A 23,703-nucleotide genomic window follows, 5' to 3' on the forward strand; every position below is an offset into this window, starting at 1 on the left:
TCAGGTGAACAGCACCTGACCCACTAACAAGGTTAAAAACATTGCAACTTGGCAAGCTCGCTGCTACTTATAAAATCTGGTTATGGTTTGGTCCCAACTTTGGGGGAATAAACTGTGACTGGGATTGAGAACACCAGTAATTAAAAATAGAGTCAGTATTTCTATAGCGTATCAAACCGTACAGAACCTCAACTTTTTTTTATACATTTTCTGCAAGTGAAATTAAATGGATCAGTTGTGTATCAAAACATAGTCGGCCTCTGGTTTCATCTGTAGGAAGACTGCAATTATAATGTAATTTACACAGCAAAAATACTTCTGGTTTAAACAAAGAAAATAGCATGACAAGACAGTGTGCTGTATTTTTACTGGCGCGGAGCTACTGGGTTTTGCATATATAGAGTACGGCCAGGTGTGAGCCGCAGACATCCGCTCGTATTGGTGCTCTTGGGCTGGCGAGCAGTGGGATTCGTGGTGAGATTCACATTTTGCTATCACCAAAAAAATAGCCTCGACAATGGGAAGCAGACATTTCTACTGCTTAGCTCTGTTAGCCAGTATTATGTCTACAGTAAAGGTGAAATGAGGAGTGATAGGAATATACTACATCTACGTTACTTCTAAAGCTGAAGGTGCGACTACAGCTACTTTTAGGAAATGCTACTGAAGGCGCACCGAATCCCTGCTGTAAACCAGATGAATCGAGCTGCTCGGTAATTACAGCTCTGCACGACTGTGGAGAATCTGTAAGCGAAGCTCTTCTCCAGTTGCACACAGTGGAGGCTCCCCCTTCCGTCCCTCACCATCCTAGCATCTCCGTGCAGCTTCACAGAGGAAAGTTTTCCTGGAAGCTACGTTTTAAGGTGTGCACTTCAAAGTCAGGGGATGGCGATTTGTTGCAGTGACGTTACTGACATAAATTACGGATCAGGGCACGGCCAACGGGTTGGCACCTGCTGGTGATCGCTGGAGGGGTTTGGGCAACACTGGGGGGCTGCAGCACGGCGTGGGCAGCTCTGCCTGCACGTGAGGTCAAAATTGCATAAGCTGGGCACTTGCCCAGGGATGATTGAGGAAAGATTGTGTCTTTCAGTGAGGGGAAAAATATGTAAAAAATAAGGATTCTTACTCTCATGGTGAGAACAATGATGGGGATGCCAAGATACTACTGCCTTGCAAGATAAAGTGGCACATGTTCTACACAATAATGTGTACAATGTCTGACGACTTCGGAAATCTGTTCTTAAGCAGATTTCCCAATAAATTAACACAACAAAAATACTTTCATATAAAACAAAGTCCAAAGGATTTTTTTTTTTTTAAGTAAAAGCAAAACCTTCAGGGACTATATTACTTATCTCTCTCTACATATATAATCTCCTGAATTTTTTTTAAATAAATTTATTCTTGTCTTAGAAAAATAAAATGAGTAGCCAATTTAGTCAACGGAAAATATCTCACAGACTTAAAAGCATGCCCAGCAAGCATAGCCTTGTAAGACTAAATCAATGTTAAATCAAAGCAATTTGTTACTAAACCAACCTAGTTTGCAATTCACAGTTGATTACTACAAAGTGTTTCTTAAATTTTTTGGCCCATATAAAAATAACGTATTGCAACTCAAAGTGCATTTTTAAAATAAACAATCAACTATTTTTATCAAATAAAATATTTACACCATTTGGTTTTTACAGTCAGAAATGCGCTTCATGCGATGACCATGGGGACATCATCTGAAAATCCAGTTATCATGGGAGCTTCGTCATCCTCATCACCTGGAAAACAAACCCAGAGCTCTGTTACGCTGCCCTTGGTTTCATCAGGCACAACTAAACCGGCCTCAAAACTGGCCCCAAAATTAGCGCATCAGTGTGTGGCTCATAGCTGGTTGTTGTATCTGTTATATCCAAGTTTAAATTGATTGTGATTAGTGGGAGCTGTTTACGTGAGGTTACTAATTACCTACACCCTAGGCCAGGGTTATCCTCCTAGAACCAGATCAAACCCACATTTTCATGCCAAGGATGGCCTAAACCATAAGAGGTTAGGTCTTGTGCTGATTTGGTGGCCCTGCAATCCCAAGGCATGACACCAAGAGCTACTGTTAGGCTGATGGTTGGATCTGATGATCATAAGGGCATTTTCCAGACTAAATCATTTCCAACCAAATGATGCCAAGACTCCACATACCTAAATCGTCCCCTGAGGAGAAGATGGCCGAGCCCAGGCGGGAGCTATAGTGGCTGTTGGCAAAGGCAGTGAAGCTGCTCTGCAGCCTGCGGTGCCTCGTGTAGAGCACGATGAAGCCAACCCCCAGGGTCACCAGCAGCAGGAACAGGATCGGGACCACGATGGCAGCTACGTCTGTAGATTTGTCGGTTTTTGATGCAGAGGAGTCTTCACCTACAGAGCAGGAAGGGTGGGAAGCACCATTTGCAACCGATGCCACTTTTCTCCCCATGCTACTTGTGCAGTGCCCTAAGGGGGTGTTAGTGGACTGAACCCAACCAAACATGGCCAGATTGCCACAATATTCACATGTGAAAATTCCAGGATGGTTTCTTCCATCCTGCCCTGCTAGGACACAAAGCCACCAAGTGACTGGCTGTGTAATATTGTATTAACTCCTGCTTGGGTCCTGCTTGTGAGGCTTTAATTAGTGTTAATTGAGGAAGAGGGGATGATGTTAGTGTCTTACCGGTTCCTAGCTCATCATAGAGAAGCGTGGCCGGCTCCCCGCACATCTGCCCACTGTACAGGCATCTGGCCTGAACTGTGAAGGAATAGTTGTGCCCTATCTTCAGGTTGGAAACTTTGAAGAAGTTTTCTGTGGTGTTCCCGAGATAAGCCGTGCTGTTCATCAGGCTGTCGAACATGTGAATCTCGTAACCCTGAGAAAACAAAAACACAAACCCCAAATCACTCGGCTGCAGAGGTCAGTTTTGCTGCTTCTGACGGGCCTTTGAAAGTTGTTTTTCCTGCTGAAGCTTTGTGATGAAGTGCATCAGGCTACCAGCCAGGGGAGAACAACAGTGGAGCCTCCTCCAGGCACCCCTGCCAGCACACGCTGACCTTGGCCAGGTCAGAGAGGAGATTTCGGCCTCTAGTTCTCTCTGTTCTTAGTAGCCACCTGAGGCCATCCAAAAAATGGAGCCCAGAGATGATGATGTTTTTGTTTGTTTGTTTGTTTTTTGTTTGTTTGTTTGTTTTTCTGATGTACATTTCTACCTCCTCATGCCTCAACAGAGAGCATGTTGCAGATTTTCTATCAAAGTCTAAATAACAATTCTCAGACGCTATCGATGTGTTTCCCAGCATGGTAGGGCAGTGGCCTGGTCCCAGTCCTGTGCACGTGTGATAGCTGACCTTTTTCAAGAGGATAATTATGTTCTTAAAAGGCGACCGGCTGGATCTAACAGCACTAGTGCCGTGGTTGTGATGCAAATTGAAGCAAGCTCTATGTGGAGGGCTCATCAGGGACTCCCAGGGGAGCAGAGCTTCCTGATGTACTTAAAGACTCTGTGTAAGGAGCCCTGCAAGCGACTCCGCTCTTGCTTTTACTGAAACGCTGCCCGTAGGATCGGGGAAGAGTGCCACTTACCCGGCTTTCATTGAAATTACTTTCCTTTAACGCCAAACTCTTCCAAAAGAGGAGAATGTGGTCATTTTCTGTTATAATTTTTAAGGCATCTGGTGCAGACAGTGGTACTGCAAATGAGAAAAAGAAAACAGCCGGCAGGTTAGGTTTTAATACTGATGACGCTTCTGGATGAGAAACAGCGCGGGGGCCACTTCTGAAATGTAGTGGGTTTGTGGGATCAGCCTAATGCAATGCTTACAAGGGAAGGATGCTGTGGTGTGTGATCTGATAGCAGTCTGACCGTGGGTTTTACGGTAGGGCAGCATTTCATATGAATACTTGCTCCTTTACCTGTGTTAATCTTCATGCTGGATTCTTTGCTCATGTTTCCCAGTTGAACGATCACGTGGTATTTGCCTCCCGGTTCGAGTTTCTTAATGGTGTACTCCACTGTGCTGTTCCGCGTTTTCACTTTGTAGATTTTATCTGTTTTTCTTACCAAATCTTTAACTGCAACAGCATACAACTGAAGGGGGAGGGAAGGGACGCACGGTGAATGACAGGAGACCTTACTTTCCTGCAGCCTTGCTAGCAAACTCATGTATTAGGATATCAGACTGGGGAGCAAAACTGGCATTAAACCATGTCTGCACCCTACAGAAACCTGGGAAGTAAAGTCAGTTTTCTGGTTTCTTGCTGGATTAGCTGGATCCCTGCCCGAGATCGCTACTTACAGATAGAGAAAATGCAGTTACTGGGGTGTACGAGGGCAGGAGGAAGACCTCAGGTTGTATTTCTTAATGAACAAGAGGGATGCAATGCAAACCTGTGCCATGTCAAAGTCTGCAGTGTTGCTGGGAAGATTTATACCCTTAAACCTTTGCTGTTAAAACCTTGGACCAGATTAGGAGTGGAAAACTTGCTGAGAGAATGACTCTCCTTTAGTGGGCCTGTCTGTGAGCCAGGGTTTGTGAGGTATTACCATGTCCTGGTCGGGCGAGTCGTAGGGCGATTCCCACTTAATGACGGCGAACGTCTTCCCGGTGAGCACCGAGTGGAGGTGCCGGGGGGGCAGCCGGTTGTCGGGGATCATCTTCACCACGACATAGTCAGACGGTGGCCCTTGGTAGGGAGACATCACACGGACCTCGAAGGGACGGCCCAGCAGTTAATAGGGTGCCTTCGGGCTTTGGTACCGGACTGCGGCCCGTAGCACGGGTAGGAGAGGGGCCAGAAATGCAGCCTACCAGGAACAGGTACTGCTCGTCCCGCTGCACGATCACAGTGATGTTGTGGGAGGTCGTGGTGGCGTTGTGAGGGCTCCTGTACAGCTCGAGGAAGGATGTGGCGTAGAAGATGCCGTAGACCTGCAGAGGAGGAGACAACAGGGAGGGTACAAAGCTTATCATGGCAGGGAGCTCCCACCCAAACTTTCGTGTGCTGTTGCTTTTTAGGGACGTGATGTAAAGACCCCATTGTCAGGGGTAGCAAGCACTTTTCCTACTTTTTTGACATAGATTTTCCTATGGAATTCAGTCCCAACAAACAATCCTGTTTAAAGATTTCTTGCCTTTTGAGGCTCCAAGCTGGACCCCATCCTGGGTGGTGAGAATAGAAAAGAATCGGTGCCTTACCACGTTCCTCGGCCCAGTCCAGTTGCACTCCACCGCGGTCTGGTTGATGGCTCTGGCTTTGAGACTTGGCGACGCCGGTCTTGTCCCACTGGTCACGACGTGTACAAAGGACAGAGGGCTGTCGCCCAGCTCCGTCTTAGCCCAAGCAGAAATTTCGTAGGGTGTCTGAGCTGTCAGATTGGCCACTGAGCAAGAGGAGAGATTTGCACTGTTAGGTGAGGCCCAGTACTGCAATGACAGGGTGAAAGCTTTAGGAAATGGTCAGCATCATTAAATAATCATAGCCAGGATCCTCTCTCCCTTGTTTTGTGTTTTCATTCATTCTGAATAATTTCTTTTACACAGAAGCACCAGGGTATCTAGCCCAGCCTGTTGCTTGCCTGTATTGGGATGTTTTCCTGTATCTTGACTGTGCACACCAGTTATTTCTCCAAAGCCCAAAATAATCTGATTAACAGGGACATGTACTGTATACCAGCCCAAGAAATCATTGACCTTTTGCTGAGTAGATAAGGAATCACAAACAAAATCCCCATGATGAGAAAAGGCTAGTGCAGCTCTAGGGGATAAATCCCAAATCTCCTTGAAATCTCCAAGTCCTAAGAATAGAGGCTAAGGATTTGCTGATTTGTCCTTGCAGGATTTACTCTTTCCTAAACAGAAAGTACTGAGCTGAGCTGCCATTACAAAAAATAAAATAACTGTAGCCTTCAGTAAAAACACTCTGGAGGTGATTTAAGCAGAGCTTTACATCTAAATTTACCTTTTTGGATCGACCTTTCTCCTTCTATGGTCAGAGTTCTCTTTTCCTGCCTGTGTGTATCAAATGTCCAGTAGATGTTCACAACGTAACCGCTGACCTGTCAAGCAGCAATCACACACAATATAAACTTACATGAGTTCAGCTATTCTTGTATTGAGTGAAAGAGCCACCATATTAAGTCTCCAAGTTGTATTTTCCATCCTAATTAAGAGAGCTGGGAGAGCTGATGAGTACCAAGTAATAAATTGGCATGGAATAATTAGTTTCCAAAAGCAACTGTGCTACTAAAATGGGTGCTAGCTTATCTTATTCAGTGTTTATCCCATATCCAAACCAGGTCTTTTATTTTACTGTAGTTGTATAAGTAAAGGTTAAAATTTTACCTTGATATTAGTATTCATTTTTAGGCTGAAACTTATGGAGTCCTCAGTGTAGCCCTCAACACGTATGACAGGTGGAGGAATGACTGGAAGGAAAGGGAGAAACGGCTGTTACTGCAGCCCCCAAAAACAAGAATATAGGGAGAGGACAGGCAAAATGCAGACTTTCATTATGACAGCCACCAACCAGACCCAGAACATCCCCATCTCTCCATACTACAAAGAATCCTGCATTTTTAGTAGCACGGGGTTTTCTTTCCTTTCTTTGTCAAGATAGCAAGGGTGCACTTTTATCTCACAAATTAGATAGCAGACAATTTTGACATCAGAATATAGGTTTGGAAAAAAAACTTGCCAGGAATACAAACAATTTCAAAAGGCTTATCAAAAAACATTTCAGAGGGAAATGATTTATCGTGTTGGTTGGATTTATCTACTGTCAGGCTGCAACGTTGTGATCGTTTCTGGGAACCTCCGTGTTTTTTTAGCGGTCTAACCAACACAAAAAGCAGCAACCATCATAGTGATAAGCTAAGAGGGAGAAGAAGGAGCAAGCATCCTTTCAGATAACAATATTGAAGGAATGGCTGTTAATGCACCATGCCTATCCGAAGGTAGAATCTAGCCTACACAAGTCAGTGGCAAACCATCTGCAGTCCGGGAGAGAGGGAAATGCATCCTGCATGCCACAAAGTTCAGAGGAAGAGTCAACAACCCGTTCAGACTTGCCACTGAACTTTGAGGTGGCTCCAGTTAAGCGAGCAGGTACAGCAAAGTTGTTATAAATGTCAGATGCTCAGTAGGGAAAAGTAAAGAAAGAGGAGGCAGTTATGCATGCTGATAGTAACGTTTTGGGCTTATATTCAGCATTTTTGCTATGTTGACCAAGTTGGTCGAAACCAAAACAGCGTTTACCTTTGCCTTTGATGGTGGTTATGGATTTGGAATCGCTCCAGTTTCCTACTCCTCGACTAGTCACTGCAGCAACCTTTGCAAATAAGACGGTTAGTTAATATGAACGAATGTATGCCACCAACGCTGCATAATGCAAACAGAGAGCGAGGTTAGAGCAAGGTTATGGACATGGCGGAGCTCATGGGAAAAGGACATTGAAGCAAGCAATAATTTAATTACTTGGCAATAAAATGCTTATTACAGAGATAAAGCAGACTACTTTAAGTCAATTAAAAGAATCTAAGAGGAGGGAGGTGCATCCTCTCTGCAGATAACCGCTCTCTGATGAGATCTTTATAAAAAGTCTGTAAAGATAAGGAGCCTTGGAATCGATCAGCCCTGGTGTAGGTAAAAGTCGTGCCTGTGGAGCCCATGAGAAAGCTGAATCCAGTTCCAGAGATTTATTTGGAAACAAGTTAGAATGGGAAGGAAAATCATGGAAGGAAAGACTCACTTCAGCTGACCCAGAGAAAAACATTAATGCATGGGGGTTATCCCAGCCCCCAGTGAGCTCCCACAGGTACCCATGCTCATTCTGCTCACGGAGGATGGACAGGGGCAGAGTACACATTTCCCAAGGTTGGCTGTGCAGACTTACATTTCCTTTCCTTATTAGTTCTGCCTATAATTACCCAACTTCTCCCATGTGCACGCCTTCCCTACATGTGTATCTGCTTCTTTTCCCGGTGATAGTTAGGACCAAATTTATCTCTGCCCCAGATCTGGTGCAGTTGCAGTGCGCTTGGAATGGGCAACACAGATTTCATAACACAGCCTGGCCTCCTGGGAGGAGGAGCAAAATCAAGGGCCGTAATTCAGGACTTAAAACTATACACATTGTTGGCACAAATGCCAGGCCCCTGCTGAGGGCTGACATTAAAGGGCAGAATTTTAACTACATAGTTTTTTAGCAATTAGTTGACTGTGCAGGACTTGGACTGCCTAGGGAACAGTAACAAGCTCACGCAGAGTGCTCCTACAGACAGAGCTCCAAAAATACTCACTCGAACCGTGTATAACGCGTTGACCTGCAAGTTCTTGATCTCAGTGTAGTTCTTGGTGGTTCTGAGGGAGGACCACTCCTTGGATCCACTCCTGCTGTATTCCACCTAGGAGGACCAAAACAAGGGGTAAGGGCTCCATGGTCAGCAGTCCTGCAGGCCCACAGGTCTTTCTATTACTCAACCAGAGGAAGGAAGCCAGAAACAAAACCATGGACTGAAAACCATGGACAGAAACAAAACCTGAGGACTGTGTTGCTACCTACAGCCCTGCATCATTTCTTTTCCCATCTTGCCCAGCAGTCTCAGTGGATTTCCACTACGAAATGCAAAATACAAAAACATTGTGCAGGACTCACAATAAATTCCCGTATGAGGCCGTGGGCATTCACAGGGGGGCTCCAGCAGCCTGTCACCACCCCCTCGGCTTCTTTTTTTAGGGACAGCTGAAGGTTAAAGGGGGCATCTGGTACTGGGGAGAGAAACAAAGGTGTTAGTGATGGTCACAGGCGGCGTGTCCAGGTCTCCTGGGGAACAGCAGCAGGTGACCAGGGTCTCCCAGAAAGGGAGAGGGCAGAGGTTATCTTCTGCAGTTGTGTCCCAAGGCCTCCTCAACCTTCTCTTAATCTGACCTCCAGCTAGAACTGAGAGGAGCCAGGCAGGTCTGCTTACGTCCTTCGGGTGCCCGGAGGGTGATGAAATCGTTGGTGTTGTAGACTCTGCTGAGGCACTGCACCTGGACCTTCACCTGATAGGTGCAGTCGGGCTTGAGGACCTTCAAAACGCTGTTGGTTTTGTTGCTGTGGGTTTCCAAAACCTTCCAGATGCTTTCACCGACCGTCCTGCACAAGAGTCAGACCCCTGCAGTCAGGAATATGTTCAGTAACACAGGGGGACGCAGCTTGCCCCGAAGGATGAAATCATTTTTCTGTGTTTTAAGGGCTTGCTGCTTAGTTTTCTGCTCAGTAAAGCCACGGCACCAGCTTGAAAAGCTGCTGTTTCAAAGCCCGAACCCAACATAGCTCGGCGCCTCCTAAGCACCGTCCTCTGAGGTTTGCTATAACCGCTGCGCTCTTATTTCTTGACTTTGTTCTCATTGTTAGCAGCCCCACAAAGACGAGACCCAAGCAGAAACAGAAAACCCAATATACCCACATTTCTGTCCGAGTAAACAATTTGAAGGAAACAAAGACAGCTTTTCACAAACGTCCCCCAGTTGCTGCTATTTTGGGTCTGCTTTGCAACGAAGCATTAGAAGATTTCCCAAACAGAAATAGACTGCAAAGCTCTGTCCTCTGGGGCTCGATTTGGTACGGTGCTTTGCTGCAAATACGTGCGTGCTGCTACCTCTGCTCGTGTTTCTCCTCTCCTTTACTTGCCACAAGCAGCTGCGGGTCGTGCAGTAAGTGGTGTACCTGTAATACACGTTGTAGACACAGGAGGTCGAGGACATCCTCTTTGGCCGAGCCCATGTCAGAGTGACGGCGCCGGAGAAATCGGCCGTCCACTGCAGGTTCTGGACTTTGTACACGATCGTGTCGTCTGAGGGAGCAAGAGGGGGAGTTAGTCTGCTGGAGGAAAACGAGTCCTTTGCCGGGAACAGAAACGGGAGTTTTGGTCATGGTACCTAGAACATCTGGGGGTAGAAACAGCAAGGTGACTGAGGGGAGCGTTTGCACCACGCATTGGGTGTGTGATTTAGGTGGGGAAGGGTGGGCAGTGCACAGCAGAAACGTCCCCCTGGTGCTCCCAGGTGTCCCCAGAACAGACCTTGGGTGTCTTTGGGCTGCACCTTGAGAACACCCTCTTTCCCCAAGGAAAGATAAAGCGTGGCTGCTGATGAAATAGTCTCTAACATCATTCTGGAAGTGTATCAGTGCAAGCTAAGTCACTTTTCTGCTTGTGCAATGGATCTGTGGTGTCACTGCGAGCCATCCAGGGCCCCTCTGTGGGGCTGCCCATGTCATGTCTCGTGTTCAGCAGCAGGACCAAAGCTGAGGCTGGGAATCTGGGCAGCAGTGTGCTGGGGCAAGGGGAAGGCATGGGCAGGCCCAGCCGGATGAGCTTTCCAAGGGAAAACAGATGGTTTTCCCTGGGTGTAGTCTCCCTATGAATCTCTGCAGTGCCTCCACCCTGCACCAACCAGCCTCTCCCAATCAATATTTAATTAAAGTACTAAAACCTGACTGATGCTCAAGGCCCCGAGCAGGTCGGTAGGACCGTGGTACATCTCGTGGCTGGGCAGAGACAGCGATCGATCACAGTTCTCTGCCCGGGGCCGGTGCAGCACACATCCCCCTGTCCCCACGGGGCCACCAGAGGTGGCAGTGGCGACGGAAAATGTCTGGGAAATGGGGTGTGCAGGAGAAAGGGGAGCGGGCAGCAGCTTACCCGTACAGTTCCTCTCGTCACTGCCGTCTGAGCAGTCCAGGTACCCGTCGCAGCGCTCCGCCACCATCAGGCAGGCCTCGCCGTCCTCGCACTTGAAGCCATGAGGGCACGGCAGGGTGCTGTGCGTTGCTGCAAGGCAGAAAGGGTGCAGGGCTCAGCACCGTCCCGCACCGGCACGGGGCTGTTTGCAATGCCAGGTGCTGGTGCAAAAGCGTTCTGCGTCCTGGCAAAGTGTTTTGGCGTGACAAAAGAGAACCTGGGGCTTATCCCACCAGGGGGGTGGCAGAGTCACCTCCTTAGATCTTGGGATCTAAGAGACGGGTGGATGTGGCACTTAGGGACGTGGTTTGGAAGTGTTATGTGATGGATGGACTTATGATCTTATGGGTATTTCCGACCTAAATGAAATGAAATCCATTCTATGAAATGCACAGCTGGACTTCTAATGGAATAGGCACTGGTGCTCTGTGTGTTTTGGGCTTTTTTTTTCTTCTTCTTCCTTTTTTACTGCGTGGATTCCACCAGCGATAAATCCTCCCCTCCTCGCAAAGAGCACCCCAAGGGAAGGAGCCAGGCGAGACACTCTTGGCCCCGCACTTACGGCAGTTCCTCTCGTCCGTGCCATCCTGGCAGTCCCGCCGGCCGTCGCAGCGCTTCCAGTTGGGGATGCACTTGTGCAGCTGCTGGCACTCGAACTCGAACCTGCTGCAGCGGCCCCGCGGCGCCGGGGAGGTGGCCGTCACGTTGGGTCCTGCGGGCAGGAGAAGTGAGGACAGCACCCACGGCTGCCAGCAGGAGGGACCGAAAGCCGTCCCCGGGTCCCGACTCCACTAGATGGCAATGTCTTCCCATCCAGCAGGTGGATGGCTCCCGCTGGGGTGCCCAAAAGCTTGCGATGCAAATTGCTGGGGTGCAAGGCGGCGGTGCCGGCGGGCGGTCGGGAACAAGGGGGTGAGGAAGAGAAAAGCTTACGGGAGGTGGGACAGGCGTCCTCGTCGGAGCCGTCGGCGCAGTCCTTGTACCCGTCGCAGACCCAGCTGTTCACGATGCAGGCGCCGCTGTTGCAGCGGTAGTGGTTGGGCAGGCACGTCGGCGGGGCGGCTGCGGTGACGGGAACTACTGGGGAACCTTGAAAGGACATCAAACGGAGCAGCTCTCAGGGGCTGCTCCTGTGCACGGGTGCAGGCTGAGCCTGCCCCCAGCACCCAGCCAGCCCCTGTGGTGGGGGGGAGCAGGGAGCAAGCCAGGCATCCTTAACCACCATGTTCTTATCTGCATCGTGTCTGCACAGCTCATGATCAGGGGATTCAAAAAGGCAGAACGCATGTTTGAGGGGGATTTTTGGGGCTGTGGGGCTGGAGCAGGCTCCTGCACGCAGAGCATGACGGCGACAAGGGCCCTCACCCTCGCACTCCTTCTCATCCGACCAGTCCCCGCAGTCGTTCTCCTCGTCGCACTTCCACCGGTTGGGGATGCAGCGCCCGTTCCCGCACTGGAACTGGTAGTACCGGGAGCAGTTCGGGGCCTCTGTCGGGTTTTCTGACGAGGAGAGGAGAGCCCCATGAGCCCCGGTGTCATCTCAGCAGCCTTTGGCACAGCTGAGGTACGGGAGCACCAGTCCTGGAGAGCATCACCCCAGCATCCCCCCCACACAAACTGTGGGTCTTCTCTTTCTCTCCAGCATCCCGATTCCTCGCAGCCCTCCCTGGCCTGGTGGCACCACCCCGGTGCTGGGTGCTCCATGGCCAGGCAGCACCTACGATCTCAGAACCAGGGCTGATGGCAAAATTCATCCAGAGCATGGCAGGAAGGGAGAAGCAAACCCTGAAACGAAGCCGCAGCTGCTTCATCTGGCTCCACACAGCTCCTAAAGCTACCGAGGGAACATTGATAAATATTGAGCTTGGCTGTAAGCTGCCTGTCTGCTTTGGGCTGGGAAGCTGTGGAGTAAATATGGTCACACAAGGCTTAGTCAAGCACAACGTGTGCCTGTATCGGATTTTCAGTGTGCTCCAGTTAACCTACCTGCAAGAAGAGGAAGATGACAGAGATCTATATCCAAGATGCTCTGCAATATGCAGGTGGGAAGGTGCACACATGCATGTGTGGGTACACAGAATGGAAAGGGGCCCCTGACATTCAAGGGAGGTGACGAGGGACCTCGAGGTACTGCTCACCACAGTTTGCTTCGTCCGAGTAATCGCCGCAGTCATCCATGCCGTCGCACTTCCACACCAGGCTGATGCACACACCGTTCTGGCACTGGAAGCTGAACTGGTCGCAGGTGCGGTGGAACTCGGGGTCCTGGGCTGCAGGGGCGGCACAGAGGGAAACCAAAGGGTTAGCATGGTGACTATGGGAATCCCATCATGGAGGAGGAAGGAAGGTGCACCCTCAGGGGCCATCTGGACTTTGGAAAGCAAAGTATTAGAGTCCAGTGCCGCTGTTTGGGTGAGCTGGCAGCGTTCTGGTACCCTCCCCACAGCTCTGGTTCCCTTCTGTCTCCATCCTTCCTCGTGCCAAGTGCCTTGAGTTGTGTGATATCACGCTTACAGCATCCGGCATAGTTGGCGTCCTCATCCGATCCGTCTCGGCACTGGACGATGCCGTCGCACACCATGGAGTGGAACAAGCACTGCTGCCGGTTCTTGCACACGAAATCCATGTAGCGGGTACACAGGGGCTCTGGGGAAGAGGGGAGTTCAGGAGGAGGGGATGGCGGCTCAGCAGGCATTGCCAGCAGGGAGGACACTGATTTGGACAAACCCGAGCGCAGCGTCCAGATTTCAAGGAGCTACAGGAGGTTTCCAGGGCCAACAGACTGTCCCTGCACTGTCCCTCACCCAATAACACGTCACGATACTCTTTCCCTTGCGCCCTGAGCCCAGCAGCCCTCGCTACCGAGGTCCCACCAGCCCCTCGGGTGCTCACCACAGTGCTGCTCATCCGAGGCGTCAGAGCAGTCGGTGATGCCATCGCAGTGCTTGCTGGTGGGGATACAAGTCCCATTGGGGCACTGGAAGCCGTTGCACTTTTTTTCTGAAAAAAAAAAATAATCAGAATTAGGCAGACTTCGTTGGCTTTCTTTTCCATACAAAAAGCCACAGCGCAGCCCCGACTCCCTTCTTCCCTGCATCTGCCCTCTTTGGGAGTCGTCTCCCTGGGTTTGCAGAAATGTCCCTGTGCCATACCGCAGCCGGCAGGGTCCTCGTCGGAGCCGTCCTGGCAGTCGGCGTCGCCGTCGCAAGCCCAGCGCTGCGGGATGCAGTGGCCGTTGAGGCACTGGAAGCTGGAGGCCTCGCAGGTGTGGGACGCTGCTGGAAGCAGAGTGGGGAGCGGCGCTGAGCGCGGAGCACTCAGCACCACGCAGCCCTGCGCCCTCCCTCTGCACGGGCACATCGCATCGTGCCGGGTCCCAGCACAGATTTGCATCACTACAGCAAGAGTTTGCACCCAGGCAAGGTAGTGCTGGGAATCTGGGTCCCCCCTGGGCCATGCCGTGATCTTTTTCTCTCTGTTACGTTTGCTCACAAGCCTGCTGTGCCCCAGGGATGGTTTTCAGAGGCTCCTCAGTGGTCCTAATGCTCTCCAAAGTCGTGAGCCTCTTTCTCTTTGATCCCAACCCTAGACGAGTGTGGGCACAGGTGACTGTGGCTGCATCTTGCTATGGATGGCATTAAATGGCACAGCAAACGAGCAAAACTTTGGCAGGGTGGCAGGGTGACCGTGCAGGAACCCCAGGACAGGGGCAGTGAGCAGGAATGGGTGGCACCAAGGAGCACTGGGGACGGTCTGGGATTAAGGCAGGCGAGGCTTTTCTGTGCTGCCACAGCAACCTAGAAATACAAGTCTCTTCAAAACAAGGAGGAAAATTAACTCTGTCCCAGCTGAAACCAGGACAAGGTTTCAAGGGGATCAGGGCCTTGGCCTTTTTTAGGGTCCTGTTGCAAAAGTACCTGCCTTTGGGGGATGCTGGTTGAAGCCTGGCGTATGTTGTCGCTTTAAAGACAAATGCCGCTCTTCAACCAGGAGAGCACTTGTCATTATCGAGAAGAAAAGCAATGTGCAACTTAATTAAATTGCATGCTGGTGAATTTCAGGTTAGCTAGTGACGTGTCCTTGCAGATATTTCTGAATGCTACAGTTTTGTGGCAGTAATATTCTATTAGGTATTCCGTGTGAAATGTAATTATTTTAGATAAGAGCAATAAATGCAGCCAGTGGAGTCAGATGAAATGTTTCTCAAATAATTGTGATCCTCTTAGATAATTTCAACTTCAGGCTTTACAAACCCGATACGTGTTTTGAAGTAGGTTCCGTTCCTGTAGTAATTCTCTCTGGAGAAACTCATAGGAGAGATAAGTGCCACCAATATAAATTAAACCTCCTCGTGCAGCCACGCACATGGAATACCAACCACCCAGTCCCCAGCGCATCACCGCAAACCCTGCGTGCTCGAGGCAGGTTCAGCGCTGCGGGGGGGGGATGCAGGAGCTCAGCACGGCGGCTCCCATCCCCTGGGGGCTCTCGTGGGCCCCGCGGGGCTCCCCTCGCCCCATCAGCCCATCTGCTCTGATGCTGGCTGATATCTGGCCTCTCCTGTGTACTGCTTTACAACGTGACCTTATGGATTTCACTGATGAAGCGCTGTCTGCTCTCAGAAGTCTTTTCTAAATCATGCAAACGTTTGTTTTTGTGTTGTTGCTTTGGTACTATTATTATTTTTTTTAATGAAAAAGACCAATACGTTGTTATCTGCTGGATTTTCTGATGAGGAGTAGGCTCTGTCTGATTGTTGACTTCAGCAGACTGTCAGCCTTACACTGGCGTTGGGGATGGTTGAGTGCTGTGACTGTCAGAGCATGAGGCTCCCAGGTGCAGGGCATGATGCACCAGGTGAGGACTAGCATTCCTTGCAACCAGGTGGCATCAATGTGAGTTATAAGCAAAAAAAAGAGAGCAGATCTGCCACTTGTGACTCCATAGCCATGCCGCCCACTTTAGTTTTCTGAATCCATGGAGAACAGCAAGGCTGCTCACAAAAGGAGCCGCTTCCCCAACAAATCTGCCTTTCCTTTGCAGCCTCTCTGCAGTTTCTTGCTCTGCAGAACATGCCTGTTTTCTGCAACGTGCTTAACGGCGAGAAACCGGTCAGAGTTCAAGCTCTGAAAGGAGATCAGTGCACACTGCCCTGTTTGTTGCCTCGCTGCAACAAAGGAGCCCATTTTGCACACAAGTATCCTTTGGCTGCCCGGCGGCCACGGCCTCGCTTTGCTATTCAGTGCGCCTTCAAAGGCACGGCTGCCGTGGCACGACGCCTCGCAGCACCTCGGGCTGCTGAGGATGCAGCTGGGAGCAGCCCGTGGTGGTGCAAAAGATGGTGTAAAACCGTCCTCACCAAGAGCCACGCTAAGGAAACCCCTTGAATGCTGTTTGGAGAGGTTGTGAGCCCGTAAGGAGTGATGGCAGCAGGTTATTGAAGACACTGAAGTGCTTACCCGTGCAGTTGGCTTCATCAGACCAGTCCCTGCAGTCGTTATCGCCATCGCACATCCAGGAAAGACGAATGCACATCCCTGAGCTGCAGCTGAACTCGTCGCTTCTGCACTGGTGAGCCTCTGCAAACAAGCACAGGCACTTTTCAGGTGCTTTAGGGGCTGGAGGAGAGCAGGAGGGCAACTTCACATAGGCTAAGGACCGGGCAGAGGAGGCTGATGGTTCAGAAGGAACTGCCCATGCAGCCCTGCAAAGCAGAGCCATCCTAAAAGCAGCTTTTCCTGCCTTGTCCCTAGCCCTGGATGGCCCAGAGGTCCCACCCTGCTCTGTTTACCAGCGTCTTCTCTCCTTCAGTTCAGCACTGACCTCTCTGAATTGTTGAGCTGGAGATGGATGGCCACAAACACGGGAACACCGAGCAACCCACGCCTCCCATGCGTCTGCTGGGCGGCTGCCCAAGGTCAGCCTTTAATCTCTCCCAAATATTTGGCTTCGAGTTACAGGGGAACCCAATGAGCAGAGCAGGAGAGCTGGATGATAGCGGCACAGAACCCTTTTTGCCAGACCACAGCGAGGGGGGGATCACTGCACGGCCTCGCTGGCTTCTTCCATCCCTTATCTCCTGCCCAGAACATGATGGGAGGAGGTGGTTTTTGGCCAGGGTGAACACGAGGGGATCTGAAGCAGCACTGCCTTGCCCAACATCAGGCTTTCATGCCTCGGCATGGACAGGGGAGGAAATTTCAGGCCAGGAGGCAGCTCACCACAGTGACTTTCATCGCTGTTATCTCCGCAGTCGTCCTCCAGGTCGCACTTGTAGGACAGCGGGATGCAGGTCCCCGAGCCCCGGCAGCGGAACTGGGTCTCGGCGTCGCACACCGTGGTGGCTGATGTGGCGGGGAGAGAAGGAGGAGGTCAGGATCATGGGGAGGGGACGGATCCTGCCACCATGGGCACGTGTGAAGGAGAGGGAGAGCATCCCGCAGAACCTCGCTCAATGCAGCCTGAAGTATTGCTTGATGTCGATGTCAATTTTGGGGGACAGGGCCAAAGCTTGTCTCTCCCCACTGCTTGCAAGCCAGGGCAGAAAAATCAAGGGGCAAATGTTGCAGGGCATCAGTTGCCCGGCCAGCTTGGGATTTCTTCCCTGGGAGGACCTCTTGCTCCCCCCAACTATACAGGGAGCATAAGCAGTCGGCTCTGGTGCAGCGCCGCCGCAGCAGACATCTAAATTTGGAGGGGCGAACGCCAGCGCAGGACACTCACGGCAGTTCTTCTCGTCGCTCATGTCCCCGCAGTCATTGTCGTTGTCACACTGCCAAATGCTGTTGATGCAGTTCCCATTGAAGCATCTGTACTGGTTGGGCAGACACGTGTTTTCTGGTGCAGAGGGGAAAACAAAAACAAGCCGGCACGAGGCATGACGCCGCATTTTGGGACAGCGGGCTGCTCTCCTCGCCCAAAGGGCAGCAGGAGAGGCTTTGAAATAGCAGAAGCTGCCACCTGACAAGGCAAAGCAGCAGCAGGAACCGAGCGTGGTTTTACCTTCCTTTAGGCAAGTGTTGTTCTTCATGACATAGCCGCGAGGACAGTCGCACCTCACCTCCCCTGTGGGCAGCACGGTGCTGGAAACCCCCTCGGGGCACTTGCAGCTCCGGCCGTTGTTGGATTTGGGCAGGCAGAGCAGGCTGCAGGGGTGGGCGATGCAGGCGTTCTGCCCTGACGTCGGGGGAAGGAGGGGGACACCATCAGGGGGCTGCAGACCCCACGGGAAGCCCTATCCCACCCAGCACCCGGCTTTTGGTTCGCACCCCAGGTCTCTTTCAGGCTGGGCAAAGCCCTCTGGAGATCCTACACCCATCTGAAAAAGAAGCCAGTCCATTACCTGTTGTTTTCCCTTTGTAAAATATTTTCATGTCCATGATCCCGTTTAACCGGCCGACTAAAGTCTCCATCCTGGAGCCGCTGGTTTTGGATGCTCGGAAGATGCTCAGCTGCGACCAGTCGTTCCAGTAGATCTCGTTCTGAAAGGCAGGCCCTGCTTGTCAGTGCCCCCATGCCCTACAACACCCGGGCACCCTGCGGTTGCAGGGCAACAGAGTGCAAACCCTCCCCAGCCCGTGGGGAGGAAGATGAGGAAGACCTGAACTGGGAGTTGAGCAGGAGTGGATGCAGAAGGGGCTAGCTGCAGGGGGCTGCGGGAACACACCCGGAGCAGAACCAGAGCGAGCATCATGCTAGCTCCTTCCCACCAAACCCAAGGTGCTACAGGCTCTGCATGCACCCGCCCTATGCAAGCAGCAGCCACATGTGAATACAACGTGAATACAACGGAAATGTGTACGAAATGAGAGGCTGCAGCGATACCTTAAACACAGCGATAGCGTAGGGGTGCGGGAGGCTGTCCAGGATCACGGATCTCTGCAGCCCGTTGAAATCCACCCTCTCGATTCTGTCCATGTAGGCTTCGGTCCAGTAGATCCAGCGGTCGTCCACCGAGATGCCGTTGGGCCACCGCACGCCCTCCGAGACGATGCAGCCGGCCGAGGACCCGTCCATGTCGCTTCTGTAAATGCCGGGTCTGGAGTCTCCCCAGTCGGTCCAGAACATCAGCCTGCAACAGGCAGAGAGCGTACCCGAAATAACAACAAACCAGCGTGTGGCAAGGGACCAGGATATCAAGCAGTATTTGAGTGCTTTACGTTCCCCGTCTCTTGCAAGACGTGCCTTTGGGAAAGGAGCTCTTTTGCAAGTCAAATGAGCGTGAGCAGCAGATCTGCGAGCAGAAGGCAGGCTTATTTAGCTGCAGTTTCTGGGGCATGAGTGCAGCTGGAGGTTACCTAGCTGTGAACTGCTCTGTCTAAGAGATGGGAGCACTGCAAGGGACCGATGTGGCTGTCGGGGTGGTGCTCGTGCTCTAACCGGCCACGGGCGTGCAGCTGGGGTCTGTCGGTGCCTCCCCATCACCCCCAAGCCTTGCCTGCGGCACCCCCCTTGGGTTCTGCTCGCGTGAATGTGGTGGTGGAGAGGGCTTGGTCTGCCTGGTGCCACCTAGGAGAAGCGAGGGACGTGGCTGCTGTGGATGGTTTCTTTCTTACCCTTCTCGGGGAACCAAGGCGAGGGCTCTGGGTCGCTCAAGTATGGAGGAATTGAGGACGGTGAGACGCAGGTCTCCGTCCGGATTGGCAACCTGGAGTCGTGATGAAAGAGAAGGGCTGTGCTTACTGTGGGCTGCTGCACCCCCTAAAGCTTAGCGAAACCTGGGGGGCTTAATTAGAGCATCCTAATAACATAGCAGCCACGGGCACAAGGAGCAGGTACTGTAAGGCGGGTGACAACAGATGGTGGGGTGGTGAATTTATCGGCAGCTTGGTGTCACCAAAGGAGCTCTGCCTGCAACCCACCTGGCTGGGTGCGGATGTTGTTTTTTTCCCCCTCTTTGGCCTCACAAAATGACCTCAGGGCTGAATATTAGCATATTTTCAGGCAGCAAGTGTAGGACACAAGGAAAAAGTTGCACCAAGGGGAGGTTTGGGTCAGATATTAGGACAAATTTCTTCATGGAGAGGGCGGACAAGGGGCTGCCCAGGGCAGTGGTGGAGGCCCCATCCCTGGAGCTAGTTAGGAGATGTGTGGACATGGCACTAAGGGACACAGTAGGTCAGGTTGATGGTTGGACTTGATCATCTTGAAGGTCTTTTCCTACCTAGATGGTTCTGTAGACTAAAGCAGCACCACACCGTGCTGCGGGTGAGGGCTGGGGCTCAGTCACAGCTCACCAGCAGCATCTCGGGGCCCTGCCACCCCAAAGGTGCCCTGCTGCAGTCCCCTCTTTGCAGCAGGGGTGGTGTGGCCATACCTCGATTTTGGGAATCCCAGCATTGACCCAGTACAGCAACCGACTGAGGGGTTCAAAGGCCAAGGCTTCCACCGTTTCCAGCCCGGTGCTTACGATTATTTCCTGCCCAGAGCTGCCATTGAGACAAAGACGCTGGGAAAAGAAAAAAAAAAAATGAACATGAATAAAAAAGCAGGAACATTCCCAGCCTCGAGATTAGCAGAGGCAGGCGTGCGAGACAAGCCGCACAGAGAGCTGAGCGACGAGGAACGCCTGAAATCAGCCTCTCAGCTCAGTCCTGCCCCGGTGGCAGGAGCCCCCCCCCGCTCACCTGGATGATGTCGAGGGTGACGTCGGCCCAGTACAAGCAGTTGTGCTCGTAGTCAAAATCCAGGGCGACCGCCCCGCGCAGCCCGGCCAGCGGCAGCTCCTCGCTGACGCCCGAGGAGAGGTCGTAGCGGTGGATGGAGTAGCGGGTGGCGTACAGGATGAACTCGTTCTCCTCTGCGGGGACAGGGCGCTCGTCACCCGGGCACCCCAAGGGAGTCTCATGGGTGCAAGGGAAATAGCTGGCATTTTGTCCTCCCCCCTGCCTGTGTCCGCGGCATAACGGAGGGAAAAGCCCTTGTCTCGGTGGGATTAGGCTAATTAGGATACGCTAATAGCCTTACTCGCTCCCCTTATTCACTCGTGCCCCAGAAAAACCCTCCAGAGGGCTGAAGGAGGAGGCAAGGATGGCAAAAAGCGCCGTGACTGCTTCCTTCCTCCGCTAGCCAATTAGGAACAAAATGCTGCTCTCTGCTCCTCCAAATTCTCATAAAAAAGGTGAGAGCGCGGTCCCGGGGGACACCTTCCCCGCGGAAGCTGTTGAGTGTGGGTTGTGTTCCTGATGTGTGCAGGGTGGTGCACAAAGGGAACCCGGCCCAGGACAAAGTCTCCCGGGCATTAGCACGCTACAAGCAAAGCCCGATAATGCTATTAACGAGGGAGGCTGATGGCAGGGAGTAGCTCTGGCTCTGCACCCCTAATGAGATTATATGGAGATAGGAAACGGATACCGTACACCCAAGGGTTACCATGGCGTGAGCCAACACGTTTCCAAAGACGACCAACAAACGCTCTGGGAACATGGCACTGCAAAGCTGGGGCAGGAAGGGACCATGGATTTATTTGCTGCTTGCCAGGGCCCGTCACAGCATGCCCAGAGCAGCTCTCCAAATAGCTGCAGAGGTCTCAGAGGGGTGGAAATCGCATCAATGCTGGGCAAGGAGGAAAGCAACACGCGGCGAGGGCCCCGGGTGCGCCCTGCCTGCAGCGCGGCGCCAGCCTTGTGCAAAGCCATCACTCTCGAGCTGCCGCGTGATGGCAGATTAAATTAAAGCTGCGAGGAGCAGAATGCAAATAGCTGGCAGCACGCAGGCACGGCAGCGTGTCAGTGCATCGTACGTGTGAGAGGAGAGAGCACAGGGATGGAGGTCACGTCTTACTGGGTGTGTGAGGCTGAAAGGGCAGCCTCTGCCCTGGTCCCCAGTAGCCATGGCTAATTTACACCTCAGGCACCAGCCGAAGGTGTCTGAATGAGGCCGTCCTGCAGGTACTCACCAGCCAGCGGGCACGGTACAAGCTCCCCTTCGAGCCGGGACTCGATGTCTCCACCTGTACACGTGTCCCCGGAGATCTTGCGGTAGCTGCAACGCACAGAGCCAGGCAGCTTATCTCAAGAAAATTGGTAACGGCACCGCGCGCAGCCAGAATAACCCTAAGGTCCTAAGCTCCAAATTAGATGTTGTGATGTATGGCTGAGCACGCGATCCATTTAGTGCTGCTTACGGGGTGTTTGTGTCTGCGGTTCAACAGTTTTAGCACCAGCAGCATAAATGCCAGCGCTGAGAGGATCGGGTTCCCCTCCCGAGCACAACACGTACCCTCGAGTCCTCTTGTAAGTTGAGCCAACGGGGCAAGGTACTGGCGGGTCGTACGGCTTCCCAGCAAATTCAGGGTCGGGGACGCAGACTTCCAATGATAAATCCTCACTCAGCTTAAAGCCAAAATCACTGCAAGGAGACAAATGAGGTGAGGAGGGAAGGGAGGGAAGGAGAACAGTGTCACCGTGCTATGCTATTACTCCCCTCTGTTTTCACAGAGAAGTTTTAAGCTCTCACTCATGTACTATCAATATTTAGCTGTATACTAATACTGTACAGCCAAGACAGATCCTTTTTTCAATGGGACATTTCACCAACACCTCACAAATAAGCCTCCCCGTGGCTGAGCAGCCTGGGCTGGGACAGGCAGCGAGGCCGAGCGGAGCCAGCACAGCCCGGGCAGCGAGCCTCAGCCCCGTGCCTGATGTCTGCATCTCGGCTTTCCCCGTCTGTAAAATGGGAGTTGAGGTGTGTTTGGAACATGCCGTGGAGGAGGTTATATCGTTCTGGTTTTGCCGTGGTTCCGAGGCAGGGAGCAGATCCCACCAGCCCTACTTTTTTTGCCCATGAGAAGCCAGCTTCCCCTCCGGTCCCATTTGGGCACCGGGCAGGCAGGGCTGCTCAGCGCCCGGTACCAGGCGTTTGAGCAGCTTCGAGCTCTGCTGAAAGCCCAGCCCGCAAAAAGCCGCTCACTTCCCAACCCCAAACCTTTGCATCCAATTACCAGGGCCCGTTTCCTAATCCTGACAGCTGTGCGGTTGCAGTGCCGAGCACACGGCAGATAAAATGATAGAGCAGGGCCAGCTGCTCCTGCTCGGGGTCACCGGGCTGTTTAGCAGAGCATCCCTGTACGTGATGGCAAATTATCTGCCGTCGCTTGAAAGAAGGTGATGGATTAACAATACTTTCCTCTTCTAAAGAACCTTTCAGAGGCTCACCAAAGGCTCGAGGGACATTAATTAAGTCTCATGCCCCATTATTAATGAAAGGATGTTTTCAGTCTATTTAGTTTCCTCTTTGCTATAAAATCAAGCAGCGATACAAAGAGCTAAGTAAATTGGATGTTTGTCCACTTTGAGCGATTGGTCACAGATATTTATCGCAGACTTACAACCCAGACTAAAAGAAATTAATTGGTATTTACCATTCAAAGTCTTCCCTCGTACAAGAGCAGTTGGAGACCATGACAGGCCTGTCAAAATCCTCCCCATTGAAGCACGTCGCATGAGGAGTCCTCCTTTTGAAAACGGTTTTATGCCCCAGTAAGCATTCATTGCCTCGCTCGTCGGAGGGCGACCACAGCTTGTAGTCGTTCTCTGTGCAAGGGACCCCTACGAGAAGGGACAAGGTTGGCTTAAAAAATTGTGCAGGCAACCCAGAAGGAAGGATTGGGAGCAGGAGAGTGCCGGGTCCCCGGGGAGGAGGCGCCAACCCCGGCCTCTGGCCCGGCCCCCCAGCTCCGTGGCGGTGATGGTGAAGTTGTGATGCCTCATGGAGCCCTTCTGGTTGCCAGACAGATCCGCTTCTAACAAAACGTCAAGGGAATCCGCTGCAAATTTCAGTCGAGCAAATTCCTCTGCCAAGCTTAAACTGCTCTTTGATTAAAAACGCTGCCTCGCAATCAAAGCTGAAACGGGTTATAAAACATTCATAGGCACAAGCCTTCAGAAGGTTTGCTCTTCTCTGTTCCTGCCGAACAAACCCCTCGGAGACGAGTGAGGGGGTTTGGGTGCGAGTGTCT

The 23,703-nt window shown here is 51.8% G+C and overlaps 1 protein-coding gene across 2 annotated transcripts in view; it reads right to left on the reverse strand.

Annotated features, from left to right (window-relative positions):
• Positions 1-380: 380 nt before the first annotated feature.
• Positions 381-23,703, reverse strand: part of SORL1 (sortilin related receptor 1) — a 38,735-nt gene continuing 15,412 nt past the window's right edge. Inside the window, exons 14-48 of one of the 2 annotated variants that reach the window (XM_035346368.1) lie at positions 23,107-23,293; positions 21,963-22,091; positions 21,640-21,725; positions 20,369-20,541; positions 20,059-20,190; positions 19,298-19,389; positions 18,567-18,813; positions 18,085-18,223; positions 17,745-17,918; positions 17,466-17,579; positions 16,964-17,086; positions 16,202-16,321; positions 13,895-14,017; positions 13,635-13,742; positions 13,257-13,388; positions 12,881-13,012; positions 12,108-12,242; positions 11,676-11,831; positions 11,305-11,454; positions 10,704-10,832; positions 9,728-9,854; positions 8,985-9,154; positions 8,672-8,784; positions 8,316-8,420; positions 7,273-7,345; positions 6,361-6,443; positions 5,978-6,074; positions 5,215-5,399; positions 4,828-4,947; positions 4,563-4,727; positions 3,932-4,106; positions 3,602-3,708; positions 2,699-2,891; positions 2,191-2,403; positions 381-1,775 (exon numbers count right to left, since the gene is read on the reverse strand). In XM_035346368.1, the coding sequence (XP_035202259.1) occupies positions 1,708-1,775; positions 2,191-2,403; positions 2,699-2,891; positions 3,602-3,708; positions 3,932-4,106; positions 4,563-4,727; positions 4,828-4,947; positions 5,215-5,399; positions 5,978-6,074; positions 6,361-6,443; positions 7,273-7,345; positions 8,316-8,420; positions 8,672-8,784; positions 8,985-9,154; positions 9,728-9,854; positions 10,704-10,832; positions 11,305-11,454; positions 11,676-11,831; positions 12,108-12,242; positions 12,881-13,012; positions 13,257-13,388; positions 13,635-13,742; positions 13,895-14,017; positions 16,202-16,321; positions 16,964-17,086; positions 17,466-17,579; positions 17,745-17,918; positions 18,085-18,223; positions 18,567-18,813; positions 19,298-19,389; positions 20,059-20,190; positions 20,369-20,541; positions 21,640-21,725; positions 21,963-22,091; positions 23,107-23,293 (4,775 nt within the window). In that variant the 3' untranslated portion in view covers positions 381-1,707. Of the gene's footprint in view, positions 1,776-2,190; positions 2,404-2,698; positions 2,892-3,601; positions 3,709-3,931; positions 4,107-4,562; positions 4,728-4,827; positions 4,948-5,214; positions 5,400-5,977; positions 6,075-6,360; positions 6,444-7,272; positions 7,346-8,315; positions 8,421-8,671; positions 8,785-8,984; positions 9,155-9,727; positions 9,855-10,703; positions 10,833-11,304; positions 11,455-11,675; positions 11,832-12,107; positions 12,243-12,880; positions 13,013-13,256; positions 13,389-13,634; positions 13,743-13,894; positions 14,021-16,201; positions 16,322-16,963; positions 17,087-17,465; positions 17,580-17,744; positions 17,919-18,084; positions 18,224-18,566; positions 18,814-19,297; positions 19,390-20,058; positions 20,191-20,368; positions 20,542-21,639; positions 21,726-21,962; positions 22,092-23,106; positions 23,294-23,703 lie in introns of both variants that reach the window. The other variant, XM_035346367.1, reaches the window with a different exon arrangement.

Source organism: Oxyura jamaicensis, chromosome 24 (assembly GCF_011077185.1).
Source record: "Oxyura jamaicensis isolate SHBP4307 breed ruddy duck chromosome 24, BPBGC_Ojam_1.0, whole genome shotgun sequence".
Classification (NCBI taxonomy): domain Eukaryota; kingdom Metazoa; phylum Chordata; class Aves; order Anseriformes; family Anatidae; genus Oxyura; species Oxyura jamaicensis.